This window comes from Tachyglossus aculeatus, chromosome 6, assembly GCF_015852505.1.
Source record: "Tachyglossus aculeatus isolate mTacAcu1 chromosome 6, mTacAcu1.pri, whole genome shotgun sequence".
Classification (NCBI taxonomy): domain Eukaryota; kingdom Metazoa; phylum Chordata; class Mammalia; order Monotremata; family Tachyglossidae; genus Tachyglossus; species Tachyglossus aculeatus.
In genome coordinates, this window is record NC_052071.1 from 61138026 (window position 1) to 61152261 (window position 14236).

General features: G+C 52.4%; 1 protein-coding gene across 2 annotated transcripts; it reads left to right on the plus strand.

Annotated features, from left to right (window-relative positions):
* Positions 1–514: 514 nt before the first annotated feature.
* Positions 515–13981, plus strand: LOC119929861 (UAP56-interacting factor-like). 2 transcript variants are annotated; one of them, XM_038748198.1, is made up of 9 exons: positions 515–621; positions 4634–4756; positions 5413–5543; positions 7722–7864; positions 9281–9377; positions 9837–9889; positions 10116–10190; positions 13168–13279; positions 13742–13981. In XM_038748198.1, the coding sequence occupies exons 1-9, from the start codon at positions 570–572 to the stop codon at positions 13835–13837; spliced, it is 882 nt and encodes a 293-aa protein (XP_038604126.1). In that variant the 5' UTR covers positions 515–569; the 3' UTR covers positions 13838–13981. The 2 variants fall into 2 exon arrangements, with proteins under 2 accessions (XP_038604126.1, XP_038604127.1); XM_038748199.1 differs by having other exon boundaries at positions 7725–7864.
* The last annotated feature ends 255 nt before the right edge of the window (positions 13982–14236 follow it).

The window sequence follows — 14236 nt, forward strand, 5'->3', positions numbered from 1 at the left end:
TTATTATTATTATTATTATTAGAAGGGGGAGACAGAGAACGAAACCAAACATGCTAACAAAATAAAATAAATAGAATAGATAGGAGTGGGGTTGGGATGAAAGAATTAGAGGCTGCAGGCTGTGGACCCCGCCCCCACTCTGGATCTGACAGGTGCTGGGGGAGAGAGGAGGAGGGGACGAGACAGGTGGAGGGCGAAGGGGCAGAGAAGAAGGGAGGGAGAGAGTCGAGGGAGACGGGAGGGGGGACAGGCGGTGGGGAGGGAGAAGGGAGGGAACAGGAGAAGGCTGGAGAGGGAGACAAGAGGTGGGGGGGAGAGAAGGGAAGAGGCGGAGGAGTGGGACAGGCGGCGGGAGGGGGGAAGGAGAAGGGCAGCAGGAGGAGAGAAGGGAGGAGGCGAGAAGGGTGAGAAGAGGGAGAGAGAAGGGGAGAGGCGGTGGGGAAAAGAAGGGAGGGGAGAGCGGGCAGCGGGGCGAAGCAGGCGAAGACCCGGGAAGGAAAGGGGTGGGAGCCGCCGCTCCCCTCGCCTCGCAAACTCTCGCCAAGTTTGGGCCGGGCCAGGCCAGGACGATGGCCGCGACGGGGCCCGGAGTCGACGGGGAGCGGATTGACCTGTCCCTGGGTAAGTGACCCCGACACCCCCCGCCCCCGGCCAGGCAGAGCCGGGACGGGGACCCCAAGGGCCAGGGGACCCCGGGGCAGAGTTGGGGGGAGTATTGGAAGAAAAGGGGGCCGGAGGCCAACGGGAGCGGGACCCGGGCCTGGCGGGAATGAATGCGGGATTGGGAGGGGGGGCACTGAGTTGTCCAGTCATTGACGCCCCCAACCCATCACCTCTATGTCCAGTCTGCGGACGAATCATCCCCGCCCCCTCCCAACCCGCCTTCCTATCACGGTTACCCCGAAACTGAGATCTCTGACGACTGAGAGCATGAGGCGAGCGAGGGCAGGGAGACACAGGGGGAGAGGGAGGGGCGCAGAGAGACCCTCGGGGATTTACCCTCCACCCCCCGCTCCCCTGCTATTGGTTGGGGTCAGTCCCCGCGCCCGGGAATCGGACGATCTCAAAGGCTACCTGGGACAAGGGCAGCAAAAACGGGCGGGAGAAGCTGACACATCCAGGGGTCTTTCCTTTCCCCACCCTCCGCGGGGGACGGGGAACCACTGTTGGGTAGGGACTGTCTCTATATGTTGCCAACTTGTACTTCCCAAGCGCTTAGTACAGTGCCCTGCACACAGTAAGCGCTCAATAAATACGATTGATTGATTGACGGGGAGGGGAGAGAGAGAGAGAGAGAGAGAGAGAGAGAGAGAGAGAGAGAGAGATTGGCCTTTTCAGGGGAAAAATGGGGAAAGGCGGGCCACCGTTATAAACCCCATTTCCCAGGGACATACGGAACACGAAAGAACACTTGTCAGTTTTAGGGTTTGAGGACAGTTCTCCAGCGTGGCTTAGTGGAAAGAGCCCGGGCATGGGAGTCAGAAGACATGGGTTCTAATAATAGCGATAATAATAATAGTAATGGCATTTGTTAAGCGCTTACTATGTGTCAAGCACTGTTCTAAGCTCTGGGGTGGGTGTGAGCCCGTTGTTGGGTAGGGACCATCTCTATATGTTACCGACTTGTACTTCCCAAGCGCTTAGTACAGTGTTCATCATCATCATCAGTTGTATTTACTGAGCGCTTACTGTGTGCAGAGCACTGTACTAAGAGCTTGGGAAGTACAAGTTGGCAACATATAGAGACAGTCCCTACCCAACAGTGGGCTCACAATCTAAAAGGGGGAGAGAGAGAACAAAACCAAACATACTAACAAAATAAAATAAATAGAATAGTAAGCACATAGTAAGCGCTCAATTTGATTGAATGAATGAATACAGGGTAATCAGGTTGTCCCACGTAGGGCTCACAGTTTTAATCCCCATTTTACAGATGAGGTAACTGAGGAGCAGAGAAGTTAAGTGATTTGTCCAAGGTCACACAGCAGACAAGTGGTGGAGTCGGGAGTAGAACCCACGTCCTCTGACTCCCAAGCCCGTGCTCTTTCCACTAAACCACAATGCTTCTAAACCCGTCCCAACTTAATTACCTTGTATCTACCCCAGTGCTTAGAACAACAATGCTTGGCACATAGTAAGCACTTACCCGTTGTTGGGTAGGGACCATCTCTATATGTTGCTGTCTTGTACTTCCCAAACGCTTAGTACAGTGCTCTGCACACAGTAAGCGCTCAATAAATACAATTGAATGAATGAACAAATACGATATTATTATTATTATTATTATTATTATTATTATTATTAAGATCTTGGCAGAGTCCAGCCCAACAGTATAACACATTTCCTGCCCATAACGAGCTTTCCCCATCATCTTCCTCCTCCTCCCTAGGCCCTCTCCCTCCTCTCTGCCCGTCTTCTCCCTCCGGACCCCACTGGACCCCAGCTTGGTGGTCAGGGCTGGGCAACAGGGACCCGGATGGACTGGGTTGGGCGGAGGAGGCCGCGAGACCATGACCGTAGCTGCTTCTTGTCTCGGGGCTATTTTTAGCTGCCACCTTGGCCCTCCGCCTATTTAATCAGGCAGCCAGCCGGCCTAGCTCTGCCCCCGCCAGCCGGGACTGAGACCGACCCCAGAAGGACTGCCCCGGACCGCCGGCTTCTCCAAACATCACCAGGGCTCGGTGGCCGTGAGGGCAGCCTGGAGGCAGGGGCTTCCAGGAGTCCTAGAGCCTTCTATTTTCTTCCTCCTTGGCCTCCCATTCAAACTCCTCCTCCCTTCCGTTCCTTGGCCTGAAATCAGGCAGGCTCCGGCCCTGCCTGAGTCCCACACATGTCCTAGAAGGAGAAGGACCAGCCGGAAGATCGGACTGTCCTTTCCAGCCGAGATGGGGACTCTGTGGAGGATAGCTTCTTGTTCTTGTTCTTCTTCTTCTTGTTGTTGTTGTTCTTCTTCTTCTTCTCCTTCTTCTTTCTTCTTCTTTCTCCTTCTCCTTCTCCTTCTCCTCCTCCTCCTCCTCCTCCTCCTCCTTCTCCTCCTCCTCCTCCTCCTTCTTCTTCTTCCTTCTTCTTCTTCCTTCTTCCTTCTTATTCTGTTTTTGTTAAGTGCTTATTATTTGCCAGGCAATGAATTAAGCATTGGGGTAGATACAAGTTAAACAGGTTGAACGCGGGGCTCACAGCCTTAATCCCCATTTTAGAGATGAGGTAACAGAAGCACAGAGAGAGGTGAAGTGACTTGCCCAAGGTCATACGGTGGACAAGTATTGTTGCCTCTTTACTTGTTTTGATGTCTGTCTCCCTCCCCCCCCCCCACCAGACTGTAAGCCCATTGTGGGCAGGGATTGTCTCTCTTGATTGCTGTATTGTACTTTCCAAGTACTTAATACAGTGCTCTGCACACAGAGAAGCAGTGTGACTTTGTGGAAAGAGCACGGGCTTGTGAGTCAGAGGTCGTGGGTTCTAATTCTGGCTCTGCCGCTTATCAGCTGTGTGATTTGGGGCAAGTCACAACTTCTCTGTGCCTCAGTTACCTCATCTGTAAAATGGGAATTAAGGCTGTGAGCCCCAGGTGGGACAACCTGATTACCTTGTATCTACCCCAGCGCTTAGAACAGAGCTTGACATATAGTAAGCACTTAACAACTACCATCATTAGTAGCAGTAGTAGTGGTAAACGCTCGATAAATGTGATTGAATGAATGAATGAATGAATGGTGGATCTAGGATTAGAATCCAGGTGCTTCTGACTCACAGGCCCAGGCTCAAGCCCCCTCCTCTCTGCATTGCTCCTCCAGATCCGGCTCATTGCCCTAGGAAGACGCCTGGGGTACAGGGGTGGAGCGGGGGGGGGAGGGGAGGGGTCCCTGGGAACTGAGTAGAAGGTGATGCGACATGATTTTTGAATGGCAGGGTGGGGAAGGTTGTATCTAGTTCAGTGTCTGCTCGTTTATTGTGGCTACCGCTCCAGGGTGGCTCTCACTGAGGGGCGATGGGCAGGAATGTGGCTGTCAGGGCAGCTGAGAGAGGCTGCATTGGCCAGGGAGAGGAGTGAGCAAGAGGGAGAGGGGAGAGGAGACAGGGAAAGGGCAGAGGGGAGAGAGATTAGAATTGAGTCCAGCAGATAATTGAGAAAAGGGGAAGAAAGAGGGGAGAGGAGGAGAGACAAAAACACTGGGGAGAGGAAGGAGAAGGGGGAAGGAGGAGGAGGGGGCGACACTCAGCCTCTGGCCAGATGGGAAGGGCAGGCGGATTAGGACCTGGTCCCAACAGTCTTCCCATTGCGGGGGGCAGGGAGGGCAGGGGTCCCGGATGATGATGATTCAGTCAGCGGGAATGTCCAGCCAGGCGCAGACCCCTCTCAACTTTGTTCCACCTGATAATCTTGTATCTACCCAAGCTCTTAGTACATTGCTTGGCACTTAGTAAGTGCTTAACAAAAACTCTTATTACTGTTATCACTAGCCCCTTTCCTCCAATTATGATTGCTGGCCATGAGTATGGTTACTGTTATTATGGCTATGGTTACTGTTACTGTTATTATTGGCTCTGAGTCCCCTCCTGGCTTAATGGTTTGCTACCTGCCAACTGTTCATCGCCCATCAGTCTCCCTCCTTCCCTCCCCGCCACCGTCTAGATGACATCATCAAGCTCCACCGGAAGGGACCGGCAACCTCAGGAGCCCAAGAGGTGGTAAAGAGGCCCCCCGTCACTCCCCGGCCCCAGTTTCTCCCAGGCAGTGGGCGACCACCACAGCAAGGTATGTTTAACCATATAGGCCTCCTGCAGGCTGCTAGGGGTTGGGGATCTCAGTGGTCACTAGGGTGGGGAGGGGGAAGGAGGAGGTGCCGAGCCGGGCTGACCACCCAAATCTTCCAGCCTTGGACTAGTCACCCAACGACCTAGGTTCGCACCCCCTAACAGCCAAAAAGTTCTTTCTCGGGTCTGACCACAGTCTCTCTTGTTATTCTGAGCTCTTTCCCCAAGTTCAGCCCTCAGTGGCCGTGGTGAGAGTCTGACCAGTGTCTCCCACTAAGACCCTTTCCCATAGTGGAGGTGAGGATCAGGCCCCTAGACAGGGAGAGGCTCCAAAAAGGAAAGGGCCGATCCCGCCTGTCACTCACTGCCTGGAGGCAGGAGGCTTGACCCATTGAAAGCGTTCCTAGTCTCCATCCCTCCTGTCTCTATGAGTCTGAGATGATGAGGGGTGGGGAGCAAGTGTCCAGGGCCACGATAGTATTGTAAAAATCACCAATCAGGCAAGACCTCTTGAAGGAGGTGGCTGGGAGCTGGGGGTGGGGGGGTGCCATGACCAGGATGTTAGGGGTCAATCAGAGAAGGTCTTCTGGAGGTGGGGCCTAGGGGTGGAGTCTCTGGCTTTACACTGTGTCTATAACCTCTTCCTCTTTTCCGCAGCCCCCCAGAGATTCAGAAGGAAGTTCGGGCCACAGGGATTCTCAAGACGATTTCCAAATGCTCCCAAGACAGGAGGGGCTGGTAGGTTTGGGGGACGGAGCCCCCTGAACAGACCGGCCGCAGCTCCAGAGGTACAAGCTCCCCAGAGCCGCCAGGACCCGCCGCGGTCCTTATGTCGGCCAGCCCCATTTCTGGGACTCACATCAGGATTAGTACGGCAGTCAGGGATCCTGCTTCCAGAGCTGCCGTTATGCCACCTGTGCCAGCGTCCACGTTGATGCCTGCATCAGTGCCCGCATCGATGCCTGTGCCGATGCTAGTGTCGTGCCTTGCGTGTATGCTGCATTGCTACTTCCATTAGTGCCTGAGTGGTGGTTTCCATGTGTGTGCTGCATCGGAGCTGCGCCTCTGCTGTCTGGGTTTTGGGGTGGCTGGGTGGGTTGGGACCCTACAAAGCCCATTGGGTTTCCTTTGCTCCTGTTAATGGACTTGGCACCTTCGCTCTTAAACTGGGTCACCACAGTGCAGGGTGGGGTGGGGTACCTTTGTTGGTGAGATGGTAAAGCTCTGTACTCTTGTATCAGTCTACTCTCATAGCTGCGTATCCCCAACTGTACGTGCAAGCTACACTGGCCATCCTCACTGAATATGCACACAGGTATCTGTGCTTTCTGGAATGAGGGGAGCAAATTGATATGTGCCTGCATGTACAGAGAGGGTGGCCAATAGATACGCAGCGTGAGAAGCAGCATGGCTCAGTGGAAAGAGCCTGGGCTTTGGAGTCAGAGGTCATGGGTTCAATTCCCAGCTCTGCCAGTTGTCAGCTGTGTGACTTTGGGCAAGTCACTTAACTTCTCTGTGCCTCAGTTCCCTCATCTGTAAAATGGGGATTAAGACTGTGAGCCCCCCATGGGACAACCTGATCATCTTGTAACCTCCCCGGCGCTTAGAACAGTGCTTTGCACATAGTAAGCGCTTAATAAATGCTATTATTATTATTATTATTAATAACCACCTTCACTGTGCTTACATGACCCTATCATCATCATCATCATCAATCACATTTATTGAGCGCTTACTATGTGCAGAACACTGTACTAAGCGCTTGGGAAGTACAAATTGGCAACATATAGAGACAGTCCCTACCCAACAGTGGGCTCACAGTCTAAAAGATAATAATGGCATTTGTTAAGCACTTACTATATGCAAAGCACTGTTCTATCTATTGGCCACCCTCACTACACTTGCACACAGTACGGAGAAGCAGCATGGCCTAGTGGAAAGAGTACGGGCCTGGGAGTCAGAGGTCGTGGGTTCTAATCCCGGCTCTGCCACATCTCCCGTGTGACCTTGGGCAGATCACTTAACTTCTCTATGCCTCAGCTACCTCATCAGTAAAATGGGGATCAAGACTGTGAGCCCCTTGACATGGATTGTGTCCAATCTGATTACCTTATATCTACCCCAGCACTTAGAACAGTGCTTGGCACATAGTGAGTGATTAACAAATGCCACAGTTATTATTATTATTATCTATTGGCCACCCTCTCTGTACATGCACGTTCATATCTATTTGCCCCCCTCACTCCAGAAAGTAGCCCCAGCCACTGGCCCAGCCAGCTGTTGCCTTTCCGTAAAACTGTCTGCATCCATGCAGCAGCAGAAGCAGCAGCAGCAGCATGAGAGAAGCAGCGTGGCTCAGTGGAAAGAGCCCGGGCTTTGGAGTCAGAGGTCATGGGTTCAAATCCCAGCTCCGCCAATTGTCAGCTGTGTGACTTTGGGCAAGTCACTTAACTTCCCTGGGCCTCAGTTACCTCATCTGTAAAATGGGGATTAAGACTGTGAGCCCCATGTGGGACAACCTGATCACCTTGTAACCTCCCCAGCGCTTAGAACAGTGCTTTGCACATAGTAAGCGCTTAATAAATGCCATCATTATTATTATTATTATTATGAGGAGGAGGAGGAGCAAACACTGCAGCTGCACTAGTCTTCACTGAGCCCCTGCTGTGTGCAAAGCACTAGCACTGAGCACCAGGAAAATACACAGCTGAGAATTAGACAGGGCCCCTGGCCCCCAAAGGGCTCCCAGTCCCAGAACAGAGGAGGGGAGACAGGGGTGGCAGCACACATCAAGAAATATGAGTCAATGTAAAGCACAAAGGTGACATGAAGGAAGAGGACACAGATAAATATGATAAGAGCAGTTGTGGCCTGTGGCTAAGGGATCTGGTGCAGGGGTTGCCGGAGGCTGGAATTGCATCCAGGAAGCAACCTGTCTCCCTTTCTAACTCAGACTGTTATCCAAGCAGGGTGACTCGGATGCACGGCCCTCACCGCAGGGCCGGCTCGGGCAGTGGGCGGCGTTCAGGAGGCGGCCCGGATCGGGAAGATTCGGAGCAGCAGGAAGAATCGCTGCCACCGGTACCACCACGGCCACTTCAGCCAAGAGGTAATTGTGGTGGGGGTGCGGAGCATGGGGGTGGAGGTCCCCACAGCATTCCCAGCAGCAGCTTTCAGCCAGAGGCCTGCCCCCAGGAAGAACCCAGGGTCCTGGTACTGTTCGCCAGGTCTTAAGGCCCTCCGGTTCTGCCCTGCCAGGAACGGACAAGACTGGGGCTCCTGGCAACACAAACCCCTCTCCTGTGCCCCTTGGGTCACTCCTACCATCCCGTGGCTCTCAAACCAAGCAGAGTGGTCTAGTGGATACAGCATGAGCACAGGAGTCAGAGGCTCTGGGTTCTAATCCCCAATTCCACCCCTTATCTGCTGGGTGATCTTGGTGCTTCAGTTTTCTCATCTTTAAAATAAGGGTTAAATCCTTCTTCCTCAGTATTAATAATAATAATAATAATGGCATTTATTAAGCACTTACTATGTGCACAGCACTGTTCTAAGCACCAGGGAGGTTGAAAGATGATCAGGTTGTCCCATGGTGGGCTCTCAGTCTTAATCCCCACTTTACAGATGAGGGAACTGAGGCACAGAGAAGTTAAGTGATTTGCCCAAAGTCACACAGCTAACAACTGGTGGATATAGGATATGAACCCATGACCTCTGACTCCCAAGCCCAGGCTCTTTCCACTGAGCCACATTGCTTCTCTAGACTGTGAGTCCCATGTGGGACAGGGACTGTGTTAAACCTGATTATCTTCGTTTTAAAAAAAAGATACTTGATAGTTGCTTACTATGTGTCATTCATTCATTCAATCATATTTATTGAGTGCTTACTGTGTGCAGAGCACTGTACTAAGCACTTGAGAAGGACAAGTTGGCAACATATACAACTGTTTACACTCACTGTTTACAAACACTTTTTATGCTCTGGGGTAGAGTGAATTAGGTCCCTTCCGGTCAGTGGTTAGAGCCTATGGGCAGATCCGGTCCAGGGTGGTCACAGTGTACTGAATTCATAGTTATGTGATCCTGCAGTTTGAGGTGGCCACTGCAGTCAATTTTTGCCGAGTGTAGTGGAGTCTTCCATCGGAAATGAGGGCCGAGCCTCAGGCCTAATACTCTGGGATGGAGACCCTGCTTGGAGGAGTAGATTGTAGCACCAGTGGCTGGTGCAGTACCACTCGCTCCCTCTCATCCCTACCCATTGGGTTCCTGCCAGGGTACAGTGAGTGAGAAGATGGGCAGGGGAGCAGCTCATGGTGAGGTACGGGTCCAATCTTTGCCTAGTCAGCCAGTTCCAGGCAGAGCCAGGGTCAGAGCCCAGGTCTCCGGGTTCTTTGAGCCGGGTTCTGACCACTGGCCCTGCAGCAGAGTTAATATTCCCATTAAAACCCATCTGGGAACACCCACAAACGTCGGCCTGGAGTGGTCACTTCCCTGGGACTGACCTGGCCCTCTCTGGGGTCTCCAGGCCATTTGCCTTAAGGCGAAGGGCGATGGTGGCAGCAGCAGTGTTCCCACAGAAGGCGGGTCAGCGCAGGTGGACTCCAATCTCCCCTCGGCGCCGGGTGAGTGGGGTTTCTCCACATCAGAGTGGGGCACTGCGGGGGCATGGTAGGGGCATACCCTTTGCAACCCAAGGAGCATCAGCCCCATATCCCCCTTAGCTCCTGCTCATGAGTAGGGCCCAGCTTCCACGCCTGGATCACACCCTTCTCCTCCCCTCCCCTCTCCCAAGTTTCCCACCGTCCACTGCCCCCTAAGTGCCCCAGAGCCCAGACTGGTTGCTGGGCACCAAACCAGGCTCTCAGCAGGTATGGCTGCTATTGGTGAGAACAGCGGCCATGAGAGTGAGCGATATCGATCGCCAAGGCCCCGGTGGTTCTGGGTCCTGAGCCAGGCAGGGTGGGAGGCCAGGGCCCAGGAGATAGCTCTGAGCTGGGGGGGTAGGAGATAGTTGGGTGGGGAGGGGGCTTTATCCCTCGATTCACCTTTTCCCATGGGTTTGGTTGCTGTCTCCCGCTCAGTTCTCCCTGCAGATGGAATCAGACCCAGATGGGAAACCACTGAGAGCCCGAAGGTGATGGGGGCAGGGGGAGAGAGGGGGAGGTTGGGGGTGGGGGGAGAAGAAGGAGGTGGAGGGGCAGAGGAGTTGGGAAGTGGGGATGGGCTGAGGGGCAGAAGAGGGGGAAGAGGGGCCAGTGGAGTTGGGGAGGGGGGATGGGCCAAGGGTCAGAGGAGATTAGGAGAGGGGTCTGGCGAATCTGGACAGGTGGTGACCGGGTTGTCCCTGCCACTTCACTCAGGCGGCAGCTGCTGCCCCAGCGTGGAGCCGTGCTGACCATCTCCGTGTCCAATCCTCGGGCCAGGGAGGCCAAACCGTGAGTGATTATCTATCGATCAGTCGACCAATCCCTCAATCCTGGACACTTATTGAGTGGTCAGCACAGGTTGGGGTCCATTCAGTCAGTGGTCTTGACTGAGGGCCTACCATGTGCAGAACACCGTACTAAGCATTCGGGAGATAAACCAGAAGTACAGGAAAAAATCCATCAGTCGTATTTATTGAGCACTTACCATGTACAGAACACTGTACTAAGCACTCGGGAGAGCACAATATCACAATAAACAGACACATTCCCTGCCCACAGTGATCTTACAATCTAGAAGAGGAGACATACATTATTATAAATCAGTTACAGATATGGACATAAGTGCTGTGGAGCAGGGAGGGGGATGAATAAAGGGAGCAAGTTAGAGAGACGCAGAAGGGAGTGGGAGAAGAGGAAAGGAGGGGCTTAGGGAAGGCCGCTCAGATGAGATATACCTTCAATAAGGCTTTGAAGAGGGGGAGAGTCATTGTCGGAAACAGTCCCTGCCCTGATGTAGCTGTCACTCTAATGGGGGTGGCAGACAGACAGGTAGGCAGAGAGACGCTTGGTCAGTCAGACAGAAGGACAGACAGAAACAATTTACAAGGTGTAGAAGCAGGACAAAGTGTAGACCAGGTGGAAGTTCAGGGGTGTCAGGGTGGAGTCGCTGGTTGACCTCCACAATCAATTAGAGAAGCAGCGTGGCTCAGTGGAAAGAGCACGGGCTTTGGAGTCAGAGGTCATGAGTTCAAATCCCGGCTCCGTCAGTTGTCAATTGAGTGACTTTGGGCAAGTCACTTAACTTCTCTAGGCCTCAGTGACCTCATCTGTAAAATGGAGATTAAGACTGTGAGCCCCCGTGGGACAATTTGATTACCTAGTAACCTTCCCAGTGCTTAGAACAGTGCTTTGCACATAGTAAGTGCTTAATAAATGCCATTATTATTATTATTAAGCAGTGAGGCTAGTGGCTAAAGTGAAGGCCCGGAAATCCGAAGGACCGCCGCCACTCCTCTGCTATGGGACTCTAGCCAAGTCACTGCAGTTCTCTGTGCCTCAGTCATCTCATCTGAAAGATTGGGATTAAGACTGTAAGCCTCATGTGGGACATGGACTGAGTTCAACCTGATTAGCTTTTGTATCCCCCAGCACTTAGTACAATGCCTGGCACATAGTGAGCACTTAAGAAATACCATCTTTTAAAAAAATGGAACAAGCTGAGGGCAGGTGTCCAGGGGAACTTGCTACATGTCAGTGGATGCAACTGAGTGTTGGTAATTAATTGGGGCGGGCCTCCTGGAGGAGGTAGCCGAGGAATTATTTATCTGTTTATTTATTTATATTATATATTAATGTCTGCCTCCCCCTGTAGATTGTGAGCTCGTTGTGAGCAGGAATGTGTCTTTTCGTTGTTATTTTGTACTCTCCCAAGTGTTTAGTATAGTGCTTTGCACACAGTAACACTCAATAAGTACGATTGAATGAATAAATGAATGACATAATAATAATAATAATAATAATAATAATAATGGTATTTGTTAAGTGCTTACTATGCGCAAAGCACTGTTCTAAGTGCTGAGGAGGTTACAAGGTGATCATGTTGTTCCACGGGGGGCTCACAGTTTTAATCCCCATTTTAAAGATGAGGTAACTGAGGCACAGACAAGTTAAGTGACTTGCCCAAAGTCACACAGCTGACAGTTGGCGGAGCTGGGATTTGAACCCATGACCTCTGACTCCAAAGCCCATGCTCTTTCCATGAGCCACGCTGCTTCATGACATGACAAGAGCGGAAAGGTGGAGTGGTCGATCAGGGAAGGCTCAATCAGGGAAGATTGAAGAATGTGGGATCAGTCATGGAAAGCCTCCTTGAGGAGGGGAGATCTCAGGAGTCTTTGAAAATGAGGAAATCCTTGGTCTGGATTTGGATGGGTCAGGGAAAGACCCAGGCTAGGGGAACAGAATGACAAGGAGGTGGGAGTGGGCAAGTCAAGAGCAAGGCACCATGGGAGGGTGCCTGGGAAGGAGCAAAGAGCGTGAACCTCCTTGCTCTGGGTGTGAGAGCTGCATACTCTTGGACATACCAAAGTTGAAATAGAATCCTAGAAAGTAAAACCAACAGTGTAAGGGACAATCTTCCAAAGAACTAAGAAGAATAGTTTCATCAAGTATAGAAGGATAAGAGGATTTCCTTCCCTCTATGTTCTATTGAGGGCTATGCCAAATACCAGAAGACTTGGAGTGCAATGACCAATCAATCAGTGGTATTTACGGAGCACTTATGGTACGCAGAGCACTGTACTAAGTGTTTGGGAGAATACAGTACAATAGAGTTGGTAGACACGATCCCCGCCCCCAAGGCTTTCCTCATTTTCAAAGACTTCTGAGATCTCCCATCCTCCAGGAGGCCTTCCATAGTTGACCCCACCTTCTTAGTCCTATCACACAATCCCAGCCACCTCCTCCAGGAGGCCTTCCCTGATTGACCCCCACCTTTCGAGGGCAGACCCATGATCCCTCCAGCCCAGAACTCCATCTTTGACAGGAGCACCAGGACACGTGATGGAATTGTGTCCCGGTTGCTCTCCTAGGTACCCATCATCATGGCTAGGGCTGAACAAGCCAACATCTTTACTCACTCCACTGCCTCCCTCACTCTCTCCCTCCTAACCCAGCATAAAGCATCCAACACCTCTGACTCTCCTCTCTCGATCGCTGATGCTCCCCCAGTGACCCAGCATGGACTGTGTCTGTCACTCCTGACTCTCCCATCCCAACCCGAACTCTCCCCACCATGAACCACCATGGACATTTGTCCATGGGTCTCCCCAAACCCCTTGGACCTGTCAGTATTTCTGGCTACAAAGCTCCCCGTGGTAACAGATTCCCTGTACTCACCCCAATCCCCAATAGGGCAGACAAGTCTCTCGGCTAACAGATATCCCCTTCCATCCTTGATTCTCGACAACCTGTATTGAATCGCCAGATACGGAAGAGCAGGGTTGAAGCCCCAATTTGGGACATTTGTCCCAAAGGCAACCAGACCCCAGCCCAAAGGCGTGTCCCTGAGATTCAACTTCCGGGCCATGGCCAATCAGGTATGGAGCTGGGGGAGCCGGTGGGTTCAAGGCCTAGGTGTACGGAGAGATGTCAGGGAGGGGGGGGGTTCATGTCCTTTCCAATCTCCATGTTCTAGAGGGAAATAGTGTCAGGAATCATAGAGTTTTCCAGGGCCCTCCTCCCCCTCATGAGGTCTCTGCACCCCAGTCAGCCAGAGCCTGAGGGGAGGGTCCCAATTTGGTGAAGAAGACAGGGGAGAGCATCCTTTTATTTGCCTTATCAGGGATGACAGAGTACCATGGGTGGGAGATGTGGGCAAGGCTGCTTGGCTGAAGCAGAAGAGGTACAGTTGTAGAGGAAGCGGCACTGTGTTAGGGCCACCAGGACCCTGGCCAGGAGGGACCGGGCATTTGAAGCATCAGCATGTGTGGTGGCATTGTTGATTGGCCCAAGATGGCAAAATCCCTGAGGCCATTTTGTTTTCCTTCTCCGTCCCACAGACAACGCTGACGCTGAATGAGCGGTTCTCTGGTTTGGAGATTAAAGGACGTTTGCCCACCCCGCAACTGGGAGGCCGGACCGTGACCCTCCCCTGAATTGCTGCAGAAATGGCACCTGGACACTCACTGCTCCACTTGGCAGGCCTGTGGGCCTCTGGCCCAATGCCATTTCCTCTGTTCTTCTCATTCAGAGCTGTGGCCGATCTCTTTTTACCACTCATTAAAAGAGGAGTCACAACCCCTTGGGGCTTTGTCTCAGGACAACCAGGTTTTCACAAGGTAAAGAGAAAATTGACTCTGGGCTCCACCTGAGCGCTTGTAGGCTGGGGAGTCGGAAGACCCAGATTCTAATTCTGCTTCTTCGCCACTGTCCTGCTGTGTGACTTTGGGCAAGTCAATGAACTTCCCTGTGCCTCCATTTCCTCATCTGTAATATGGGGATTCAATATCTGCACTACTCCCACTCCTAGACCGTGAGCCCATGTGGGACAAGGA

Excerpts from the sequence above, each read along its gene's own strand:
- LOC119929861 (XM_038748198.1), top strand. The coding sequence starts at position 570 with ATGGCCGCGACGGGGCCCGGAGTCGACGGGGAGCGGATTGACCTGTCC. Across the intron at positions 622-4,633 it reads GCGGATTGACCTGTCCCTGG|ATGACATCATCAAGCTCCAC; the intron begins GTAAGTGACCCC and ends GCCACCGTCTAG. Across the intron at positions 7,865-9,280 it reads ACGGCCACTTCAGCCAAGAG|GCCATTTGCCTTAAGGCGAA; the intron begins GTAATTGTGGTG and ends TGGGGTCTCCAG.